Source organism: Sphaeramia orbicularis, chromosome 21 (genome assembly GCF_902148855.1).
Source record: "Sphaeramia orbicularis chromosome 21, fSphaOr1.1, whole genome shotgun sequence".
NCBI classification, from domain to species: domain Eukaryota; kingdom Metazoa; phylum Chordata; class Actinopteri; order Kurtiformes; family Apogonidae; genus Sphaeramia; species Sphaeramia orbicularis.
The window spans coordinates 8,731,404-8,756,637 of record NC_043977.1 but is presented as its reverse complement, the minus strand read 5'-3'; the positions used below and the strand labels follow the sequence as shown (position 1 = coordinate 8,756,637).

Below are 25,234 nucleotides of genomic sequence, written 5' to 3'. Positions count from 1 at the left end.
CACACACTGGGCCATTTAATAACACATAAAACCCATTTTTTCTGTCATTCTGGTCATTGTTTTTGTGCTTTTATCATCCTTTGGGTTTTTATATCCTTTATGTTTTCCTAAAGGTTTTCCCACCCCCCCCATCGCCTCCTCTTTTTCCTCCTCCTCTTCTTCCTCCTGGTTATTTTTTTCATTTCATCCTGATTCCCAGCGTTTGTACAAAACAGTAATGAATGTGAATGAGGATGTGTTCATGACTTTGAAAACATCAAATTGAAGTGGATTTAACGTCTGAGTCGGACACAAAAATACAGAAAATATTCAATAAACACTGATATGAATGAATTTACTGAACAGTATTACTGTTAATATAATATACAGGAGGTTTCTATTCTTATTCTGTCTTTGAGTTTTTTTGTTTGGTTTTAGTGTTTTTTTTACATGTGCACGAATAAAATAGGATAGAATAGAATAGAATAGAATTTTTCTTTCTTGTGTATGTGTGTATATATCTGAACACACACACACACATACACACATATATATAGTACTATTGTATAGTTTTCTATATTTTTCTTCATTTTATTGATATATTTGGTCCGTTCTCTCAGTTTCTTTCATTTTTTGTCATGTTTTTGTTATTATTCATTTTTAATTCTTGCTAATTTGATTCTATCTATCTATCTATCTATCTATCTTGATTTTTTTAAATTTTCATTTTAAATTTTCACTACATTATTGTAAATAGTGGGAAGTGAAACAGGAAACTGCTCATAGATACAAGAAAATGAAAGGTTTGAGGACGATGCCATCTACAGATTCAACAGATAAATGCAGCCTCTGGTCAGATTCTACTTGTATAAAACCACAGATATGATATTTGAGCTTTTAATGTTCAGTTTTAACTAAATAAACATATGACTGTGAGATGAAAGTAGAGTTTTCCGGTGCTCACCGATGTCCTTGGCATAAACTGGTACCAGTACATTAACCAGGCGTTCGGCCACCAACAGGCCTACACACAGCAGCACCACGGCCTGCAGCACCGCAGTGCCTTTGGGCCAGACGTAGGGAAGCAGCAGCTGAACCTTCCTCCCAAAGCCTTGCCATGCGGATGGCAATGAGGAGGAGGAGGAAGGAGGCGATGAAGGCTTCACCTGGAAACAGTGTCATAGAGATCAGATTAAAACAAACCCAGACCGATATTTATGAGGAAAATGTTGTGTTTTAGTCTCAAAAATTTACCAAAACTTCAAGTCAAGTCTGATATTCAGATGCTGATTTAATGAATAAAACTTGTTTTTGTCACTGACAGGCCACTTTACTGTAGTTGTGTTAAAGGAGTCACACTAACAAGACCTTCAAAAGATTCTAACATGAAGTTTACTGGAGTTTAATCAGAATAACCAGAGGAACTTTGCTACATTTGCTGATGTTAGCATTGATATGTATTGAATTCTATGGTCTGTCAACTAGCGTGCTAATTAGCATCAGTTAGCCGTTATTAGTGTGTTTGAAGGGATTTTAGAGTATGATTACTCCAAAAGAACAAAGTAAAAGTAGTTCATAGTGTTTGTGCTAATATTATATGAAGTACTTATACCAAATATACTAGATTCTTGAAATATTTATGGTGGAAAAAGATTTTGTTTCATGTTAAAAATAGCATTCAAACCGTTTTAGCCAACCTACTTTACCGTAATTTATCAGATAAATAGCGCACATGAAAAACACTAAGGGCTGGGTTGACCGCAGTAAATATTTGTATCAACTCTTACTTTATGGAGGTAAACACAAACAGGAAAATAAGGGAAACTATAATATTGAGGAAATGATTGTAGCTGAAATTAAAAACGTGATATTAGTGTATTTTTTTATTTAGACCTTTCGTGGCCCGTTAGCATCCTTTAGCTACATTAGCTAATGTTAGCATTGCGTCATTTTAAATTACATGATCTACCCACTACCACTTAATGTGTTTATACATTATAAAAAGTTGGCATCACTGTCATTGAACACAAATGTATTTTAACTGTATTTTAACATTTATAGAGCGGCTGAAATGTCTGAAGGGTGCTAAATATGAGTGTTAGCCGATGTGACTGGTGTATTCAGTACGTTAGCATTAGCTCCATATTCTACTTAAAATATGGACAGAATAAGAACAGTAAAGCACGTTTTATCCACTTCTTTTTGCTTAAATCTCATTAATAAGAACTCTGAAACTACATGTAGCAAAGAGGGGATACTTAACTTTGTAAACTGGAGTGACTTTTGTAGCACTGATGTATAGCTTTTAGCCGCTAATTTCCTGTTATGAGATGAACTGAAAACACAGACACTTTGGGCACAGTGACACCTAGTGGATGGAGCTGAGACTGAAGAGAATCACAGGTTCATCTGTAGTTTACTCTCATTAATGACTGGTTAACTCTTTCAAGGATGAATTATGAGAAATTTAGTCAAGATATTTTTCCTGAGTGTTTTTATTCCTCTTTAGGCATGAAAAAAACAATACAATCCAGTATTTTTAATTTTATTTATTTTTTAAAGAAGTTAGAAAAATGTCCACTCAGCCGGACACCATGCTTTTAATTTTTTACGCAACAAAACATGTATTTAAAACTTAATATCAGAAAGTGATATGGAAAACTATGCAATAAAAACATTTTTATGCTGCTTATCAGATAATTTCACACATTTTAAGATACTCTAATAGCTATTATTCACTTCATGGAGGTAATATGAAAAAAACAAAAAAACAAAACTGTTTTGTTTGTTGATTTACACTAAAACATGTCACTGCAGATCAGGTTTATCAAGAACAGCATAGTTACAGCAACAGTATGAATTGCAGTGTTTGGGATGATGCATAAGTGTCCACTGTGTTGGCTGATATGCAACTTAAACAATAAAACCCATGAATTTACAAGAGGACAGCTGTCCACTGGAGTGACCACTATGCATGAAAGGGTTAAATTAATATATGGGTGCACCATAAACCCCATTAAATAAACCCACGGTGCAGAGTGAACACAGTGAAAGTAGAATTTAAATTACCTCAACACTGACAACTTGTCCTTGTCGTCGTCTCTTTTTGCCGTCATCGTCCATCTGATTCACTACATAAACCTAATTTCCTTCCCATTCAGCTCCAGTCAAACTGTGTCTTTGATTTGTGCTGGTTTTACTGGATCTGAGCTGAATATTTCACGTGAATGTGCATTAGTGTGTTGAGTTTAAGCTGCCGTAATGTGGGGTCACACTGCGCTGCTTTGTGTTTGCTTGGGCTTAAAGCAGCTGCAGTCAGCGTTCTGCTTTCTGCCTCTGAACCCGGGTCAGTGTCACATACAAAGTCATTACAACAACACAAAACCATAGTGGACGGCATGCACACGGTGGCCATTTTACTGTGATGTCACACTCAGGATGGAGTTCAAACGGTGGCGTCCTCATCGTACTGATGTGTTGAAGTTGAAGAAATGTGAAATATCTCACAAATCACTATCAGTTCATTGGATACTGAGAATCTGGACCAAGGTTATTATTGTTAACGAAAACTAACCAAATGACGAAAACTAGAATTGTAAAAACATTTTCGTTAACTGAAATAAATAAAAACTATAATTAACAGAAAAAAACAATAACTAACTGTAACTGTATTGTGTGTTTAAAAAACTAACTAAAACATAGAAAAATTATGGATCAAATTCCCTTCATTTTCGTCTTTGTCAATGTCGTATTGATATGAAATCAATTTATTTCCCTCAAGCAATTTTAGCTAGTGGCACCATATGATATTTAACGGTCTGTCACTTGTGTTCACCTGTGGTTTCCAGTCGTCTTCTGGTCCCCACTCTACCTGGAAACATGGAGACTAAAGTTGGGAGAAAGCAGCAGAATCCTGTCTGGGATTTATATGAATTCGACGGTGACGAAGATAAAAGATATAAAAAAAAACTAAAACTAAACTAAAACTAAGCATTTAGAAAATAACAAAAACTAATAAAAACTAGCAAATCTGCTCTAAAAACTAACTAAAACTAACAAAATTAGAGAAAAAAAGTCAAAACTAAATAAAACTAAACTATAATGAAAAATCCAAAACTATTATAACCTTGATCCGGACACTACTGGACCATATTTAACAAATTATTAAAGCCTGGACGTAAAGTGGACAAACATTGACCAACACTATGACAGATCCTGGCTTCTGGACTTGTATCAGGTCTGTATGAATGATGTTAAGTCTGTTCCTTTTGTTAAATCTCCAAATCTATTCCAATCTTTATTTGATAAACATTGTTTTGAACATTTCAGTCAGTTTGTTGTCTAACTCGTGGTCCTTGGCCCATCTTTCCTGGGTCCTTTTGGATCCAATCATCACATTATCATGTTTCATATCTTTATTTTAACTCATTATCGGTGCAAAATCGCAACATTTTCTTGACTTTGTTGCAGCCTAAATGTGAGGAATGAAATTAATATCACTACTTTTTGTTTACTGTTACACCTATTTATTATTAGTTGTAGGTTTTATGTGTTTACTGTCATTAACTCAGTACAAAGATCAGCAGACTAGCTGATTGTGAAAATATTTGTCTATATTTTAAAAAACAGTGAGAATTGTCTCCTTCAGCTGTTGAATTAATGTCAGTAAAAAATTATGGGTATTCAGATCATCTACTTAACATTTGACACAAAAGAAGTCAGAAAAAAAGAAGTAAATATTAATATAAAATGTGTTTTTTATATTAATTTTAAAAAATTAAGCAAATTAAATGTACTTATCAGAAGCAGAAATACTAGTGGGCCATAATTAAATTAATTTAACAGGAACAGTTGATCCATAATTACTAAATACTTACCAAAAAATGTAGTTAAATTCACATAGTATTTCACAAAAAAATAGGTTTCTACTAAAGTTCAAGATAAAATTTAGCTTAATTTAGTGATTAATTTACCTTATTTTGTTTTGTTTTTTTTTTTCAGAAAATGGAAGCCTATTTAGTAATAAATGGTTTAAATTCTTATCAATTCATGTGGATAAATTTTAATTTCCTTTTAAACATTATTTTACATAAGCAGAGTTTAGAGAAAAGAGGAGGCGGAGTCTGAGGCATCATCGTAAAAACGAGCAGGTTGTTTATTAGTAAAGAGTAACAAACCAGCAGGTCATCGGGGTCGAGAGGAAGCAGCCGTTCAGCTACATGAAGCCACAACGTTCGTCTACAAAGCTCAGCACGGACACGGTCAGGACGCGGCGTGGATCCAAGCCTACACAGATGCATCATGGGATTGCGAGCAAATGTACAAGCGGTGGATTGGACCTTAAGTTCAGAGTGAATGGATGAGATGTTCCTCTGCTCCTCAGAGTTAAACCCAGTGTTCAGAGAAGAGACGGAGCAGACCAACCAAAGAATAGCCATGAATATAGAAGTCCAGACTGTAGGTGAATATTCGCCAACAGGTGACGATCGAAAGCTGCATCAGAAGGTCACGAAGATGCTGAACGTCCTAAACATCCACAGATAATGAAACTCAGGTTCTTTATGTCCAGTCACAAACATCATCCATCGTCTTGTTTCGTTAAATTGAACCTGAATTGTGACCTTTAACCTCTGGGATGTTTCATATCTATCCTCGCTGTAATGGTTGCCATAGTAACAGGTCATCTTTTAGGCAGGATTACATTCAACACAGTCTGTAAAGTCCCGAAAAGGCAAAGAACAGAGAGACAAAGTGTTAAATATCAAATAAATATAAGTTCAGTGATCGACTTTTTTATCAGAATATCCCATTAGAAGCAGCACCTGAAGAAAAAAATGTTTATTTTTGTGGAAATAAGCTTTTTCTGAATGAGATATTGTCTATTAGTTACCAAAATTAACCTGTAATTTTGAGTAAAATTAAACATAGAAATAAGTCACTGAAATTTTTAACCTAAATATTGACAGAAAATAGAGGAAGTGCTAAGAGCCCATAAAAACATGCCTTGAGTTTTTTTTTTAAACTACATTTCAGCCCTGATGATGTGGAAAATATTTGTAAAAAATATAGATTTTATCCCCATGGACTGTATATAATCAGTGGTAGTATGTGACCACATGGTTCATTCTGGTTTTAATGGTTCATGTACATTTACAGATTTTCCTTCTCCAGTTGGTGTTCAATGAGCTTTTTGGGTTTTCTCCTGTTTTGTATCAAATATTACACATGATCTACAATCTAAGAATTTAGTTTTCTTGGGGAGTTTCTCCAAAGAAATTTCTCAGATTTATGTTTGTGTCACATATCTTCCCTTCTCTACAGTGACACATATTTGTTTTCATCATGCTTGATTTTTATTAATTCTTATACATAAGAGTATGAATTTTCTGCCAAGTCTCCCATGAAAACTTTATTTTCCATGTGATGTAGCGGTTGAAAACTGATGGAAATATTTATTTTGATAATCTATTTAATTAACCAACTCATATTTATTGCAAATATGTAAATAATATGTATATATGTACAGAACAAGTAATATGAATAGCACATTATCTTTCATATTTCAGTGTTTCTTTCTGCATGTTTTTTTTTTTTTTTTGTATTTCTGCTGCTGTAAACACTGCAATTTCCCCAAAAAAGTCATATCTTCTATTTCTAAATTTCATGCATAAGCAATTTTTCTCTGACTTATTTCATTGTTTAATATTAAACACTTTGTGTCTCTGTACAATGTCATGTTTAGTATTGATTATCCAGTTATTGATTATCCAGTTTTTAACAGGCTGACATTAGAAACACCACCTGTTGGATTATACAGAAGGTGGAGGAGATGATCTGTGGATGACAAGGGTTAAAAGTGCAACCAATATCACATTCAGATGAATCTTAAACCAAAAGGATCTATTATTAGGATAAATTAACATCTCAACAGCCCCTTTTCCACCACAGGAACTTTAACTTTACCAGGAACTTTGAAAATCTCGATATGTTTTCACTTAAATTACCCAGTTAAAAACCTTCCTTGACAACAGTTCCTGGTAGAGGGATTAGACTTTCAGATTCTGTGAATTTCTTGGGGGGCGGGGCTATATGCTGAAGAACACTGATCGGTGGAACACACTTCTGTTCACCATCCATGTTTCATCCAGTGGCATCTGTAAACTTGTTTATTCCATTTCTACAAGATTTGCTTCATTTGTGTTTTGATCATTTGGAAAATGGAGCAAAAGAAGAGAAGCTACAAGAACTGGAAAATGACGACATCCATTTGGCAAATAGGCTCTTTTGAGTGTTTAAAGTCGGTTTTATAAGAGTATTCTGACAATATTACAATCACCCACCTGTCCATCTGAATATGTTACAAAGTGTATTCGGTAAATATGCTGATAACAGTCAGGAACTCATTGAACGTATTTACAGAATACAATCCAAAGAAATCCAGCAAGAGTTGAATCTGATCTGAATAAATTTCCAGGAACTTTGTGGTGGAGACACAAACCACACAGATTACTAGGAAAACTTTTACCAGGTAAATAAGTTCCGGGTAATAAAAATTCCTGGTAATGTTGGTGGAAAAGGGGCTAAAGCTGCAGTGAAGATGGACGTTCTAGAACGGCGTCCACCGGTACCCGACCAGATCCGTTAACTACCACGTTCTGTTCTGCAGGAACAACGTAAATGCTATTGTACGATGCTAAATGCTCAGTGGAATATGTGTGGAAGGGAGGGGGGCCATGGAAGTCGAAGCGTTTCCAGGACAGCGCTGTGACGGCAGGACACATTCTACGAGAAATTACATTCATCGGTAGAAAGATAAAACTGGACGGGAAATGACAGGAGAGTCTTCTGTGTGTGTCGGCCACAGCAGCAGGATATTAAAGTCACTGAAAGACGAATACAAGCCAATGTTGAGAGTGGAGTTCATCGTCCACACAAACACCAAACGTCACAGGTTTGCTGATCTAGAAAGATCATAGACACATTTCTAACCTGATTTCTAAACCGTCCCTGGTGAGTTTTACATGCAGGTTTTATCCCTGATTATTCTACTGTTGTAAATGACCTAAGCTTTGTAAACAGTGATATGAACAAGGATTCCAGTCCCCGTGGGTCCCATTTAATCCCATCAGTTCAGTCCAGCACAGTTGAGTCCAGAGCAGATGTAAACTCTGTGCTGGTCGTCTCTGTTCAGAATGTAAACCACAGTTCAGTCCACATTCAGGAATCGAAAAACCAAAGGTCCGTCTGATGCTTAAGGTTTAGTTCAGGAGTTCAGGAGCTGTTCTTCAGTCTGATGGTGATGGGAAATGAAAATATCCACAATGTCCCCTGTGGTGATGTCCCACTGTATCAGGCTCAGATGGATAGAGTGTAATATTTGTTCTTTCTGAGCTCAGGTTTCTGATTAAAACTAGGAGCAGAGATGAGGCGTGGTATGATAGAGGGCTGAGTGATCATTACATCTCATCTCTCAGTAGTTCTCAGTAGTTTTCAGTAACATCCTTTATGGCTTTAAGACACAGACAGTCATATTAGGCAGCCAAATGAACACCGATTATTCTCTAAATCACACTGAAAATGATCGAATGCCCTGATCTGATCTCAAATACTCGTCTCAATTCACATTTTAACATCAGATTTATCTGTTAAGTGTCATTTTAACGTAAAAATAAAAACGTGCATAGAAAGAACAGAGTTGGGCCTGTTAAAATCCATCACTATTCATTTATCTGATATAAAGGTGTGGCCTCCTGGTTAAACTTTGTGGAGTTGATTATATCCGGGTTCTACTTATTTGTTCTGCACATTGTGAAAATGCTACTTCCTGTCACCAATAACGAGCAATTTACAGCCATTTCTGGGATTTTAAAGATAATTAATATAATATTACCCTTGGGTTTTGTGGTTATGGAATAAGCAATTGGGTTTAAACTTAGTTTAATGTGTAAGAAATGGATGTTTTCAGTCAAATGCACAGCTAACAAGCTATTAATGTTAGCTAGCAAGATTTCTGTGTCTAATGTTAAGCTAGCAAGTTAATAGTAAATTGACAGTAGCCAAAATTAGTTATTGAGCAAACAGTAATGAACCTAAAGTAATCTGACAAAAGATGACAGTAATTCAGATAATTTTGTCATAAACAACAACAAATAAATAATTCTGAGATGAATTGAGTTAATGTTAGATGGCGAGCTAACAGTGGCTAATGTTTGCTACTTCGCTAACAGCGGCTAACAGCTAACAGCAGCTAACCACTGACTATCTGACTGAAGGCACCTCTAGTATCTATGAGCTAACGTTTCCTAGCAACTTAATAGCAACTACTGCTAGCTAGTGAGCTCAGTGCAAATCAGGGGGAAATTAGAACATTTTTTGAAAATGTATATTTCTTAAATTAAAAAAAAATATTGGTGGCTGGAGATTGTACACAAGAAGAACATGTATTTATTCAGTAAGAAATCGTTTGTTTCTTCTATTCCACCTGTAAAATATGAAAGCTGGCATTTGTAGACACATTTTAGTTTTGTAACAAATAAGCACTATTTTCACATGTGGAGGACAAATCAGGTTTATGGTTTGGACACAACTTTCTGATAGTTGTGAGTTTTAGCTTCTGTTAAAATCTGGAGTTGTATGAACAGTTTATTGTGCTTTGAAACACTAAAATGGCAATACATAAAAAAAAAAAAAAAAAAAAAAAAACAGACTTAATGTTCTTCCTCATCTTCATCTGTAGAAACAGAACTGACAGTTTGACGGAACCTTTCAGTTCTGGGTTTGGATGGAAAAGAAAAGAATACCATTTACCTTCACTGAGAAACAATAGCCATCTTAATTCTATTGTTCTCATTAAATATGATTAAGTTGAAGCTCATATTGTGTGAATTTATGAAGCATGTTTCATTTTGTCATGAAATGGGGTAAAACAAAGATCAGACGAAACCATAAATACAATTAAACAGTCATATATCTGACATGTTTCTTCTGTTCAGCCCCAGTGGTGGGGGATCACAATGTTTTCAACCTAAATCATGATGTTAATGTTGATATTTTCAGTTTTGAAATGTTCTGTCAAGTAAAACCAGACTCGACCACTCCAAAATGTTCTCTTTGTTTTAAAGAAGTAAAGTTACATGAAAGGTTTATATTTACAACCTATCCTTTCACAAAAAATGTGAGCAACCTTAAATCAAGCGAAATAAGTGTAATTGTACTAATATTCTGCCTGTTATTAAATGTTTTGTGTATTTGTAGATCCACTGTGAGCTGTAAGTTATAATGTACATGTATAAATGATAAACTGAGGCAAAATATTGTTAAAATTGCACTTATTTTTCTTAAGAAATTTCAGATTGTTCATGTTATTCACATTTTTAAAGGATATTTTGTAGATGTAAACATTTTCATAATGTAATTAGATTTTTTTTTCAGTTATTGTTTTACTGGTTCTGATCCACTTCAGATCATACTGGTCTGAATGTGGAACCTGAACAGCCCTGTTCTAGAAAAACCTCTATTGAACCCAGAATCGTTAAATGCTCCTGAACCCTTAGTCCCTGGTGTGATAGTGTTATGGTGGTCTGAGGTGGACCTCCCTCCGGTCCTGGTCCTGGTTCCTGGTCACAGTGTGTTGCCCATGCTGCTGCTCACCAGCCCTTTGATGTTGGTGATGGGTCGGACGTCGTGCAGCTGCCGCCTTCGGTCGATGAACGTGGACAACCGTGACGTGTCCAGAGGCGTCTTGGAATACTCCCCACCATGCGCTCCGCCACGACCCACCCACGGGTGCTGGAGACAGGAAGTGGCACTCGGCCTCTTCCTGGGGTCCTGCTGCAGTGCCGAAGACACAAAGTCCCTGGCCGCCTGGCTGACGCCGCTGAAGTATTCGTCCGGGAAGCAGAAGTCCAGGCGGCAGATGTTGACGCAGGTTTCCTCTGGCGACTCGTCCAGGAACGGGGACACGCCGCTGAGCATCACATAGGCCAGGACGCCCACGCTCCACACGTCTGTGGCCACGGACACCGGCGCCCCCCGGATGAGCTCGGGTGCAGCAAATTCTGGGTTTCCGAGCAGCAGGTGGACGTAGCGGCGGTGGGCAGAGAGTTGGACGGCGTCGCCCAGGTCGATGAGTCTGACGGACGGCGTCGCAGAGCGGAGGTCGACCATGATGTTCTCAGGCTGGAGGAGAAAATCAGACAGAACACAGACCTGGGTCACGGACAGAACCGGATCAGACCAATCCAAACCCAGAACAAACATTTAGCGGTGGATCCTAATGTCAATAGTCGCTTTTCCATTGACCCTCAAATTGCACAAATATGACTTGCACATAAAAATTTGCTCAATGGGAAAAAGAAAATTTCACCCAAACTCTCATTTTTCGATGAAAAGTTTTTGTGCTGGCAAGAGGTGGTTTTTTGGGTGTAGCGAAACTGGTATGTCGCGCAAAACTGCAATGGAAAGACCTTTTTGTGCAACTAGAATCACATGAACAAAAAAAATGGATGTTGACAGACGTTACAACAAGCAAAGAAGAAGAGTTTTAAAACCCACATGGTGCAGTATGTGTGGACACACCAGGAAACCCAATCATTTTTTAATTTAGTACAAGATAGAGAAGTAATATGTAATAATAATAAATATATTTGTAAATCAACGTGATATTTATGTTCGTTGCCATGTTTATGGAATGACTTCTCGTGACATCTCGCGATAATAAATAAATAAATCATCGCATTTGTGATTTAATGGAAAAACTGACAATACACACTTCTGTTTTTTCGACATTTAGTAAATATCGGTAAAGTTTTGAGAATCTACAGAACCTTCAGGTCCAGGTGAGCGACTCTGCAGGTGTGAAGATGCTGCAGAACCTCCAACGTCTCTCTGATGAAGAACGCCACCTTTTCCTCCATCAGCTCATCATGGGCGGCGAGGTAGTCGAGCAGACGCCCATCCTCCAACCTGACGACACCAAATATATGTAGAAATACAGTTAGTTAGCCATTAAATCAGACGGATCAGGTCTTTCCCAAGTGATTTATCAGCATTTATTATAATATTACACTCTGTATTTTGCATTTTTCAGAGTAAATTTAATGGTTATTCCATCCACTGTCATTGATCCAACTCCATGGGTTTTACTGGTGAATCAATGTTGTAGAAGATGACTGTGTTTCCATAAATGTAACTATGGAGCCTCTGAACGTCCAAATGGGTCATATCTGATGACCGTGGAAAGATGAAGAACTGTATTTTACACCAACGATTTCCATGTATTGATAGGATTAATGGATCAACAGGTATTAAACAGTTTAGATCAGTAGATGGTTTTAGTCCACGGTGGATGTTTGGGTTCTAATTAGTTATCCTTCTGGTACCCAGGTGAGCATATTGTGCACACTTTGCACTTGATGTTATAAAAGGTCATATTTTTCACAATTTGTTTTAGGTCAGAATTTATAAGTTGTTAATTTTTGCTTGATTTTTAAAAATTCTGACCCATCCACTAAAATCAGCTCATTATAAACTATGTTAAATTCCTACACTAACACCCTTCTACCAAGTGAGTACAAAATACACACTGACACATTTTAGCATTTAACATTTGACCGAGTACAAAAAATAATAATGCATATTAACCAATGTTGGTGATAATCATTGACATATGCCAGGATGGAAAGAAAAGTAATTACATTTTTATTCAGCATATTAGGGAAAAAAATGATTTTGTGTTATTGGGGGTTTTTTGCATCAAAAAATATGGTTTGTTTACATTACAAACAGCATTTAAAGGGTTAAAAATACAACAGTTGCTGAGTATTTCTTTTTTTTTTTTTATGGCTCAAGTTGATAAAATATTAAAAAAGTTAAAAAAAAAAGTTAAAAAAAAAAAAAAAAAAAACCCAAAAAAGTTACAAATAAACTGTATAAGAACCTTTTTGACATTCCTACTGTACTGTCCACCTTATGTGCTGTCAGTGATTAGAAGGACCTCTGTGGGTGGGACACCAGGGGCTTAAAGATACAGATGATCGAATGCAAAGGAAAAGGTTGGGTTTATTTTCTGAATAACGTGTCTGGATACAGGCTGTATTTTTATTTTTCTTGAACAGACAGATAAAAACACTCAAGTGTCTTGTGTTGGACGTTTATACTATAACTGTATAAACTGCAGTAAAACTCTCATATATCTGACTGTGGACGGACTCACAGCTCCAGAACCAGCATCAGACACGTGGGAGACTCGTATGTGTCCAACAGCGCCACCAGCTGGTGGTTCTGGACGTGGTGCAGGATGTCGGCCTCGTGGGCCACCTGCTCCTTCTTCTGCATCTTTTTACTGACGAACTTCACCGCCACCTGGACAAGAGACAAAAATACTGATAAAGCACATGAACTGTCAAAGGAAATGTGTCAAATTCAACTGCAATCACAGTAGAATGAAATGTGGAATAAAAAAAGACAAAAAATCTACTTCATTTATGCTTTAATTTAGCTTAAACACAAACCATCACCTGGATTTAAGAAAAAAATAAAATAAAAGTTGATTGTAACATAAAATATATAAGTACAAATAAAAAAAACTGAGAGCAAACATAAAAATACAATAAAATCTCTATTAAATGATATAGATATAAATATATAGACTTTATTGATCCCAACCTGGGAAATTGTGCGGAAGCAGAAGCATAACACACAGTAAAAAATAGAATATAAGAATAAAAATAGAATACAAGAATAAACACACTAAACATTAAATTCGACGTATAAAAACACAACTAGTAGAAAATCTGGACAATCAAACAGCAAGTAAAATGGAATTTTTGCATAAATAACATTAAAAACCAAGTAAAATGGAATTTCTCTCATAATGTTAAAAACAGAATTTTTGCAAAAAGTAAAATGGAATTTTTGCATAATGATATAAACCATCTGCTTATTAGATACTAACATATATAGAAATAAACTGATCCAAAATTACACTGTAAAAGGACACAAACAAACACCAATAAACCAAAAAATAGCTAAAATAATCCAATACCCCACTGTTTGGCGAATCATTAATACTCTACCTCTTTCTTTGTGGATTTGTTGAGACATTTTCTTACGACTGAAAACCTTCCTCTGGTGGAAACAAAGAAAAAAAACAAACATGTTTGATTCAAAAACAGAGAAACATCTATATACATTTTATTTAAGTAAAGTCATGTTTTACCTCCCGATCTCACAGATTTCACTGAAAGTCGACTCAAAGTTTTCTTTCCACTGGATTCCGGTTCCATCACAACCTGAGTCTGAACAGGATAAACATTGGAACTGTTAAGACTCCAGGAATCAGAAAACACAAAACATTCCCAGAATCCTTCCATGACGGGAAGATGTCATGAAAACGTTGAACCCACATTAGATTTAGGGCAACATGACGGTTTACAGTAGAACCTGACAGAACGAGAGCACCGTAGGAACAGATGTTCACTTAGGGTTAGCCTTGGCGCTTGGAAAAATGGTTTTGGGTGTTATTTGGGGGGGGGGGGGGGGGGTTGGTGTTTTTGGATGGGTTTTTTGGGATTTTCGGGGTTTGTTTGGGTGGTTCTTGGGTGGGTTTGTGTTGATTTTTTGGGTAGCTTTTGAGTGTTTTCTGGGTGGTTTTCTGTGGTTTTTGAGTGTTTATTGGGTGGTTTTGGGTGGTTTTTTGGGGGCTAATTAAATTTCACTTCATTTCAATGGGGAATATTGATTTGTTCCCACCCAAAAAAAACACCCAAAACCAGCCAAAATCAAAGAAGTCTCAGCTAATCTACTGATAAAACATAATGCAAAGGAAATAAACAAATTGTATAAACTTGTTTACCTTAAAAACTTCCTCCTTCAACTCTATGAGAATAAGCTTTTTATTCTTATCAACATTATCCGTTGCACAAACTTTCTTCGGACTCAGGGCTAACACAAACAATTAACACAAAATAATGACAAAAACGCACAAAAAAAGAAAAAATCACTTCACTATTACAATGTTGCCTCAAGATGAACGTGTGAACTGAGCATGTGCGAGCTCAGTGCTGACTAACATGAAGCTGTCTTGTACTGTGTTGTTCTACTGTAGTACAACATGACACTGCAGTACTGTTACTTTTACTTCTTCTGTGGTGTTTTACGGTACATGCGCCGTGTTTCTTACTGCTGCTGGGTAACGTGACCATGTTGGAGGCGTCCGACGGCGGTCCGACCCCCCAGCGGTTGGACGCCCGTACCCTGAACTGATAATGACCCCCAGGGATCAGAGCGTCGATCTGAACACACTCCTCTCTGCTGGTGGACACCTGTTGCCATAGAAACGAGTCTGAGGACGAGAAAGACGACAAGGTTTCAGTTTGTTTTGGGTATGTCGTCATGGAAACGGCATCTCCGTCAGATGAACTGTCACCCAAACACACCTTCCTGTCTGTATTCCACCGTGTAGCTGCTCACGGCACAATGAGCAGATGAAGCCGGCGGCGCCCAGTGGACCATCACCGCCGTGCTACTGGCCTCCTGCGCCACCGGCCTCCCAGGGGCTGCTGGGATACCTGAGGAGACCAAACAACAGAGTCAGGAAACCAATGGAGGCACTCAGATTGGACTGGACCCACTAAAGATGTTACAGAGTCAGTGACAAACAATAAAACCCTTCTATATCAGGATGCCCCTGAAGGTAGAAAAAAATATGGAAGCATCAAGTAACATCTGAGGATTAATAACATTGGTCAAAATTACACAGATTTATTTTATATTACAATAAATGTGTAATCAATCCCTTGTCACCCATGCATCAGTGTCTGTATTTACATTGTAATTCATACCATTACTGTAACTTTACTGTTCTGGATAAAACTGATCTGTACTGACATGTTTAAGTGGAAAGTAATTGCTATTAAAGTATTCTTTATTCTTTATTATTAATATTATTTTTTCATTTATACACACACACACACACATATATATATATATATATATATATATATATATATATATATATATATATATATATAAATAAAGGGAGTAAAAACTAGTATTAGAATATGTTAAAATGCGAGAAAACATCAGATTAGCTGCATTAAAAATGTTTTTATTTAATAGTTTTCCTCATTTTCTGATATTGGTTTGTGAAATACGTACATTTCTTTGCTTTCCAGTTAAACTCATGGCGTCCAGCTGAGTGGACATTTATGGAACTCCATGAAAAATACATTCATAAGACTCTCATAGTTCATGCATGACAGGGTTAACTAAAGGCTTAATGTGTATGATTTACATGAAGTTTGTGTTGAAGTCTGTATTATTTTCTTTACATTAGCAGTCTGTTCACTGAATTCTACTGTATGTAGATGACTCAGGATGGTTATTTCCAATAAAATCCTTGTACTTTGTCAGGAATTCTTCAATAGCAGAGTCTTCATATGAGTATTTAAAGTGAATTTTTGAAGTTTTGAATGAGTAAATGTTTACATTAACTGTGAAACGTTGATTTTGGTAGTTTTTGCCTCCTTCAAAAAAGAGCCAGAATGCAATGGAGTATATAAAAAAAGCACTTCCCACAACTGGCCAATAGGTGTCAGTGTATGGGATGATGCACAAGCGTCCACTGTGTTGGCTCATATGGAACTAAAGCAACCAAACCCAAGACAACAGCTGGTGAACAGATGGACACTGCTCTGTTTCAAAATAGTAATATTTGTCTTTTTTTTAAATGGAATTCTGCATTTTCGAACATTTCCCTGTGGTCTCCATAAACTATAAATGCTCTGCTTGGGTCTGAATTCTTCATTAATTCAACTCCACAGGTCCATCTTCAACCCTATTTCTGAGTAATGACGCCAGAAAGGTGGTTCGGAGCGCTGGCCCTTTAAATGCACATGAGCCACTTCAGGCCCCACCCCCTCCAGGTGGTTGACCGTGCTTTCTGTCCCGTTCAGCCACTTGTGTTCGTTAATACAACCAACACCTGAACATTTTAGGTAATCGGCTCGAAGTTTGGACATTCAGTATGGACTGCAACCGCTGCTGCTGACAAACAATTATGTTATACTCTGAGAAATGTTCGTCAGAAGTCTTGACCTTATATGAGCAAATGTCGTGATGTAACTAGTAATAAAATGTAACAAATTAAGCAGGAATTGAAATGGGTTGTAGAAATCCACTCGATTTTTGCTGGAATTAACATATAGATAACTTTGCAGCACCTGGAGGGTTCAAATTCAAACTGTATGAACTATTAGGGTTCAAATACACAAATAAATGAACCACAGACTAATAAAAGTGGGTTTAGACAAATATGAGCCCTTTAATGTGTGTTACCTTGTACTTTGATGGAGGCAGAAGACGAGGCTGAGCCGTGGTCGTTGACAGCGACACATGTGTAGATGCCGGTGTCCTGAGGCATGAGGTTACAGATCTTCAACAGGATGTCTCCGGTGTCCCTGGAGGACAGCATGGACAGGGGTCAGACTGTGACCCTGGTCAGGGCTGACCTTACACCATGGTGATGGACTTGTTGGACGTTACCTGATTTCTATGGTGAAGCGGCTGTTACTGGTCACTGGGTTCTGGTCCGGACCCTTCAGGGTGATGGAGGGTTTGGGTCGTCCACACACTTTACAGCAGAGGACGACTGTCTCCCCAAACGCACACACCACATCAGAGAGAGGGACCAGGAACTCTGGAGCCACTGGACCAACACAACTGAGTATGAGCAGGTTTAGACTAAAGTGGACTACCATCAGAATCAGAACCAGAATACTTTAGTAATCCCTAGGGAAACTGTGGTATAAAAAAAGAAACAAACAAAAAAAAAAAACTAGAGAAATATCAATTCAGGCAAATAAGAATAAATAATAAAATAATAACAAATATCAACTTTAATAAGTAATAATAATACATGGTTTGGGTTCATTGTGATGGTGTGACATAAAAATAGAATTCATATGGATGTTTTTAATGTCACATTAGTTTGGTTTGTCTCTTACCTTCCTGAATGAAGTTTGGGTTTAGAAGCTGGAAAACAGACGAAACAATGATTAAAATCTACAAAGTTTACAAATGTAGTCTTTCAGAATGGTTTAATATTTACTGATTCAGGATGCAAACATCCTTAATGTTTTGTATAAAAATGCTTCATCATTTGCTCCTGAAAGTCTGAAACTCTCCATCCGTGTCATTCAGATCCATGATGGTCCAGCTGATACTTGTTTTATCTGTGGTTTTACCTCCATTCCCGTTTTTGGGTCGAGGTCGTCGTCACAGTCCGACTCATCAGACGTATGAACATCCTGATGGACGGAGGAAGAAAAGGATGGAAGAGGAAGAACCGGGTCAGAAGAAGAAGAATGAACAGCAGAGGATGAAAGAAGGGAAGTCAGCAGCACTGAGCAGCATTAGGTAAATATAAATTTTATTCCCCCTCAGCCAAATATAGTGTAAGACTGTGCTGAAAGTTAGTGGCCTATAATTTAGATTAGATTGTCTTTGTGTAAAACTGATTACATACATATTTATATTTGAAAGTGCTCAGATATTATAACTGCACAAGAACATTTGACCTTGAAAAAGTAGGTCAAGGTCACCTATTTTCAATATTTGTCTGCTCCATGACAAGATGCATCCACAGGATAAATTTGGTGCACACGTCAGTTCATTCTTCAGACAATGCAATTATGTCATTGGATGGACAGACAGATGGACAAACAGATAACAAAACGAATGCTAACTTAAGCTAACAGGTTAAAAAATGTTTTCTTCCCCAAGTTGAAAAATCATTATCATTTTAATGGACATTGCAAAACTGGAGAAACATTAGACAATACATCTTATAATATATATTTTTAACCCATTAACCACATGGGAAAATATGAACCAGGAGGTGGTTGAACGCTAACTAAAGCTAAAGGTTCCAAAGTTAGTAAGTTAGTTTGAATGACACGTGTCTTACCCAATCACAGTCATGATGTTTTCATCTCACCTGAACTTCATCCTTCATTTGTCGATTCCAGTATAGCACAGACATTACAGCACTTATTTCCACTTTATCATGGAGTCAGAGTTTCCTTTATTCCTAAACTAAATATATACGACTGAATGAAGATTTGTACAAACTGTCAACTTAACTTTCCAGCTTTGAACTATTTCATAAATGTTCAACTGAATCGAATCGAAATGTGAACACAGTTACATGAGAAAAGACCTAAACAAACAGTGGTACAGAAAATAGTCATTTAAAAGTGGTATTTTTAGATTTGATTTTAGTTATGGAGCCTGTAATGGAAAAATGATTACAAAAAATATTCAATCCTATGAACAGGGTTCCCCCCTGAGGTCTTAAGAAGTCTTGAATTTAAAAAATCTGTATTTAATACCTTAAAAAAGTTTTTAAAAGGTATTAAATTTGATATGGTAGGTCTTCACTTATGTTGCCATAAACATGTTGGCTGTGTTGTGTTTAAAAGTCCAAGCTGCAGAGAAAGTAACGTTAGTCGACTCCCCTCCACCCATTCCATTCTGATCATTTGTACTGAAATTAGGAAACAATTATCGTTAACTTTGCAGCCTCTGGTGAGAGATGACTCAGAACAGTGGGAATCAAGGCGTCAGAATGAATAAATACATTTTCCTAAATTCTAGGAGTCACAAATTTTTTGCCACTATGGCTGTGATATGGACAATAAATTCTGTTCCAAGTAGTTCTAAAAAGGTCTTAAATATAACTTAACTGTAGGAACCTTGTATGCAAGTTTCGCCATTTCATAAATATGAGAAAACTCAAGGCCAGGAATCAATCAGTCACCTAATGTAGTAGTGAAAGACATAATTTTTATACAAAAATATTCATATGAAAAAGAAGAAGACTTAAATTGAAGGGTGCTTTAGTTTCCCAGTGTAGTTCTTGGGTGTTTTTTTAGTCATTCCTCTATTTCATATCAGTACTTTAAGATCAGAGCGACTGCAGGTCATTGTTTGCCTGAGGGCATATTGGTCAGTTCATATGTCTGTCGATCATACTAAAATTTAACATTCAATATCTCTGTCCTCTATCCTTCTCACATGTCAAATTTCACAACTAAGTTGCTTAACTTCTGGTTTCTAACATGTAAAATTTGTTCATTAATAACTTCCCTTCTGTTCATATAGAGATTTCAAACTAATGCCAAATTATTGGAAATTCAATCCTCTATCCATTACCTACCCCATCTGTCGTGCATGTATCTATAGATTTTGAATTATTGGCATCTGAAGGGACCAGGGCTCAAGCGCCTAATTTGCATATTCACAAAACAGCTTCTATCTTGAAAACTAAGATGGATATCGACTAACTTTGAGTTATCGACTTATAGGAAGTCGAATGTGGTCTTTCATTTGGTACCAATTTTGTTGATCTTTGATGACTCTGAAAGGTCAAACTCAAGGTCATGATTTTCAAAATACCCAATTTTTGATCGCAACTCCCTGAATTTTGCAGATAGAGAAAAACGTCTAGTATCAGATTATGAAGTGTGAAGTGAGCTAGGCCAGTGTTCTCTTTCAAAGGCCTCCAGCGCACAGCCTATGGCAGTTTCATGTTTCTATGGTAACGTAACACTTGCTCACTTTATTGTCCCAGAATGGAGGAGGCAAAGTTCACTAAATTACCATAAAGCAAGACAGTAAATCTTTAAACTATGAGAACTCATAATTACATTTTTTCTTGAAATTATTACATTAATGCATGTTTGTAATAAACTACATTTGTAGATAACTGACACTGAAAATGAAATGAAACTATGACTACTGACCTGAAACTACTTTGACCTGCACTCACATTTTTGTTTCAGAAGTGTCACAGGATCATTAACACACAAACTCCTTCAGTTCAAGCTCTGTAATGTTAGTCCAACATGTTAAATAAAACAAAAGACCAAATAAATACTGAAGTGACTGATCTACTTCTACCCATGCACAAGGACAAATACAGAAATCAACCAAACAAAACAGAAAATCAGGTTTTATTGATCAGTGCATTCAAGGGTTTGGTGTTAAATAAAAGAAAAGTTTTCATTTGGTTCTCAACCTTCTCTTTTCTTCACCTGTTCACATTTAATCCACTTTAATAAAACTAAAGTGTGTTAGAATAAAGTCGACAACAGCTGTGGTCCATCACGTTTAGACCACACTGATGTTTCCATGGTAACAGTTTATTATCCTCTGAAGATAATGACCTATGTCATATTTTTGGACAGATTGTGACATCTACGTAACTTTACTCTCCTAACACTGCTGATTTTTCATCATTAGCAATAAACTGAAAAAAATAAAACTTGACCAGTTACGAGGTTAACAAGTTAATAATTAACCCAGATGAACCTGATCTTTGTAATAAATGTTTGAATCTACATCTGACAGGTTGAGAACCACGTCCAAACAGTGCGTTTGTGGGTCGACAAACACACCAGTGCCAATAAACACACACATATAAAACTTAAAGAACACAAAGTGGGCGGTGTCGGGCAGGTGGGGGGCGTGGCCACACACATCACATCAGCGGCGTGCGCTGTCGGCCTGCTGTACTCACTTTGCCCTTCGCCCCGGTGGTGGGAGGGGGCGTGGTTTCTTTGGGCTTACGGAGGAGGCCGTTCTCTTGACCTCTGACCCCCAGTGAAGACACGTCCTTGGCTTCAGCACGCTTCCGGGCGCGCAGCGTGTTCCACGACAGTGACTTTCTGTACGGTACAGGAACGACAAACATCAACCGGCCAATCAAAGAGAAGCTCAGAGGGTCCAGGGCGGTCTGGCTGCAGAGGCAATGCAACCCGGCGCTGTGGGCGGGGTCAGCTACAGATCCACGGGTTTATAGGGTTAATAATATTTAATCCGATAAGGACCACCATTAAAACAGATTTGTTTATATTTTTACAATTAAAGTGTCAGAAAATATTTTTTTGGCAATTTGTTTGTGCCTTTTTTCAGGAAGAACTTAACTTTCAATGTGTCCATTAATTATCATTATTATATGTAATAAATACTTAAAACTGTTTTTTAGTAAAAAAAAAAATAATAAAAAAACAGACGTTAATTTTATCATATTTATTATAAACACAACTGTCAGTGTTCATAACGAAACTTTGAAATTACAGAAATAAACTTTCAACTATTTTCCGTGTGTTCAAACATTTGAGTTTGTCCAGATCATTCTGTGTCCATGTTCTTCTTATTTTTAGTTCTTTCTGGTCATTTTGATCCTGTGTGATAGTCTGGGTTCACTTCCTGTCTAGTTGTAGACAGAGCCCCTCATTTCACTGAAAAAACATCCATTATCTGATTCAAATACAGACACTGCATCTGTTTATGCCCTGGATAGATCTGCATATAGATTTACATATATATAGAAATATACATACATTTATATATTTACAGATAAAATACAACTATCAATGAACTACACAAACCAGAAAAATACAGATAAAAATACCACAACTTGACAAAAACACAGTAAAACACTCCAGTAGAGCACTCCAAAACAGTTCACTGTTATATACAATTATTTACAAGAATTAATTGCTAAGACACCGCCAAAATGCTTCTAAAACTAATATAAATCTTCCATCTCTCTCTCACCAACTGCCCTCTGCTGCTCTCTGCTCCGCCCACTTCCACCCCTCCCCCTCAGCCAATGCAGACCCTTGTTTACGGGTTAACTTGCAAACAGTAGAAGCTAAAGGCTAATGCTAAAAGAAATATGGAGGTGCACTCCTGTTTCATTCTATCATATTTATACAGAAGAAACAGATTTTGTTCATTTTCCAATTTTAATGTAATAAAATATGAAAGACACTTCCACAGTTTATTATTATGTAAAGTTTTACTTGTACTGTTGAACTTGTAATAAACTTAATATATAATAAATGGTTCTGGTCCATTTTCATTGTCATATATGCATTATAAGGTAGTAAATAGATTATTTTATCAATTATTCAGCTCATTGTTGTATATTATAACATGTGAGGATGATCAAAGTGTGTTTTTTGTCTTTTTCTTTGTCCACAACCTGAACATTTTCATTTTACTGCAAATATTCACTTTTAAAAGTATTTTTCCCTCTGTTTCTTTTTTAGATTATGTTTATGATCCAAGTGTTTTGTGCTGGTCGTTGCCTGAATCTGCAGCCAGACTTTTCTGGTCCGTGAAGACAGAGGAGAAGACGAACAGACGACTTTATTAAAGAGACAAAGAAGAGACTGGAAGAAATACAGAAGAGACGAATGGTAACAGGGTTGTCTCACATTCATTCATTCATTCATTCACATTCTGTTCAGTTTCCACAGAAAAACAATGTGACTCCAAAGATTTAACATCATTTCACTAAACTTTTGACCAACTTTCACTGTTTCACTGTTAAAGTAAAAATTTATGTTATTGCTTATAGACGACCATTTCCTGTCGCTGATATTAACCTTCCGTTATCCGGCAAATGCAAATGAACCAACGCTAGTGTTCATCACTGACATACGCCAGGATGCAAAAACACAAAACAAAACCCCAAAACATGCCATGTTCTCCTCATATTTTTCATTCATGTATTCATTTCTGTTCATTTTCGCGAATTTTGATGATTATTTTCCCAATTTTTTCATTGTTTTATACATTTTCTTGATTATTCTCTTCATTTTGTTCATTATTTTATTCACTTATTTAAATTTTCTGGATTATTTTCTTCATTTTGTTAATTTTCTGCATTGTTTTCTTGATTTTTGCTCATTTTAATTATTTCGTGTTTTATTTATTTATTTATTTTCTTGATTGTTCTCTTCATATTAGAACATTTGACAGAGAAAAAAATCTACTAATAATGCATATTAATTAATGTTGATGTTAATCATTGACATATACCAGGCTGCAAGAATAAAAAAAACAAACTAATCCAATTCTTATGTGGTATTTTGAAAAACAAACAAACAAACAAACAAACAAAAAACATAAATAAATAAAAGTTTTCTTGTGTTTTTTGCATTAAAAAAAAAGGTTTGTTTACAAACATGGCATTTAAAGGGTTAAAGTATGACAGTTATTGAGTATTTGGTATTTTTGTTTATGGTTCAAGTTGATGAAACAAAAAAATCTAAAAAAGTAAAAAAAAAAGAATTCTATGAATAAAATTTTGACATTAATGCTACTCTGTGCAGATGGTACACTTTCAGTGATTAGAAGGACCTGTATAGGCAGATACCAGAGGGTTAAACCAGAGACCAGGTCGTCTACTTATTAAACTGTGGAGTGTCAAACCGTTGAGGTTAGTAAAAAATAAAAACACCAAAAGAAACTCAAACACAGTAACACAAAAAGGTATAAAAAGATTAAATTAACCATACAGGGAGAAGGTAAAACAACTTCAAGTCATAAAAAACAAAGTAAAAACAGTTTTTTTAATCTGTTGAAACGATAAAAACGACCTTCCTCGTCGTCATTTCAAGTCAATAAATCAGCACACAGAAGCTGCTCGTGGTCATGTTTGCCGTTGTAGTTTATTTACAAATATTAAAACTACAAACTGTCGATCATCTTCATCCTAACGCAGAAACAACACAACTTCACCTTCACGTGGCTTTGCTAACCCATGCTCAAGTCCAAAAGGTTTATTTTACATAAAATACAGTTAAAATCATTATTATTATTAGACTACCAACAGTACAATGTGGACCGTGGCCTTTAAATCAAACATATTGCACAGCCTGACTTCATTCATTCATATTTTTTTCTTATCTTAAATAGTGCAAAAAGATTTTTTTTTTAAACAGGAATGTTCTAGAGCCTCAGTCAAAAAAACCAAACAAAACAAAATTAACTTTGTACAGTGAACTGCCGACATAATAAACAAAAATAAATCAACATGGAGAAGGACGAGGTTCAACTTTGTTGGAGAAATAAAATAATAATTAACAGGAAGAAAAAAAACAACAACAGGAATAAACATAAATTTGTATAAGATTGCCACAGACAACAAAATAAATCTTCTCCATTGCGGAGAATGGGGCTGAGTCCACCTGAATGCCCCGCCGGGTGAGTTTTACTTACAAAAACAGTAAAAAGAACAAAAATACAAAAAAAAACAAGAACAAGCAGGTGTTAGGAACTGAAATAAGAGTCCGGTTTTCGCTCCACAAGGGCCAGCGAGTCTGGTTTCCAGAGTCAGCTACAAGTTACGGGGTTTTCTATCCAGTCTATTTCTGCAGTTACTCCTCTGTATTCATTT

General features: G+C 36.3%; 2 protein-coding genes and 1 long non-coding RNA gene across 3 annotated transcripts in view; 1 reads left to right on the top strand and 2 right to left on the bottom strand.

Annotated features, from left to right (window-relative positions):
* Positions 1-3,102, bottom strand: part of abcb6b (ATP binding cassette subfamily B member 6 (LAN blood group) b) — a 39,811-nt gene extending 36,709 nt beyond the window's left edge. Inside the window, exons 1-2 of the mRNA XM_030125474.1 lie at positions 3,049-3,102; positions 944-1,145 (exon numbers count right to left, since the gene is read on the bottom strand). Of these exons, the coding sequence (XP_029981334.1) occupies positions 944-1,145; positions 3,049-3,102 (256 nt within the window). The remainder of the gene's footprint in view (positions 1-943; positions 1,146-3,048) is intronic.
* A 1,996-nt stretch (positions 3,103-5,098) lies between these two features.
* LOC115412896 (uncharacterized) lies at positions 5,099-7,526 on the top strand. The gene is made up of 2 exons (XR_003934398.1): positions 5,099-6,399; positions 6,619-7,526. It is a non-coding gene; the product is annotated as an uncharacterized LOC115412896 (long non-coding RNA).
* Positions 7,527-10,415: 2,889 nt separating this feature from the next.
* Positions 10,416-25,234, bottom strand: part of kalrna (kalirin RhoGEF kinase a) — a 197,354-nt gene continuing 182,535 nt past the window's right edge. The window contains exons 57-68 of the mRNA XM_030124714.1: positions 21,560-21,707; positions 18,225-18,287; positions 17,985-18,012; positions 17,524-17,686; positions 17,317-17,438; positions 15,417-15,548; positions 15,161-15,322; positions 14,198-14,276; positions 14,055-14,106; positions 13,193-13,341; positions 11,805-11,943; positions 10,416-11,157 (exon numbers count right to left, since the gene is read on the bottom strand). Coding sequence (XP_029980574.1) covers positions 10,600-11,157; positions 11,805-11,943; positions 13,193-13,341; positions 14,055-14,106; positions 14,198-14,276; positions 15,161-15,322; positions 15,417-15,548; positions 17,317-17,438; positions 17,524-17,686; positions 17,985-18,012; positions 18,225-18,287; positions 21,560-21,707 — 1,795 coding nt within the window. The 3' untranslated portion in view covers positions 10,416-10,599. The remainder of the gene's footprint in view (positions 11,158-11,804; positions 11,944-13,192; positions 13,342-14,054; positions 14,107-14,197; positions 14,277-15,160; positions 15,323-15,416; positions 15,549-17,316; positions 17,439-17,523; positions 17,687-17,984; positions 18,013-18,224; positions 18,288-21,559; positions 21,708-25,234) is intronic.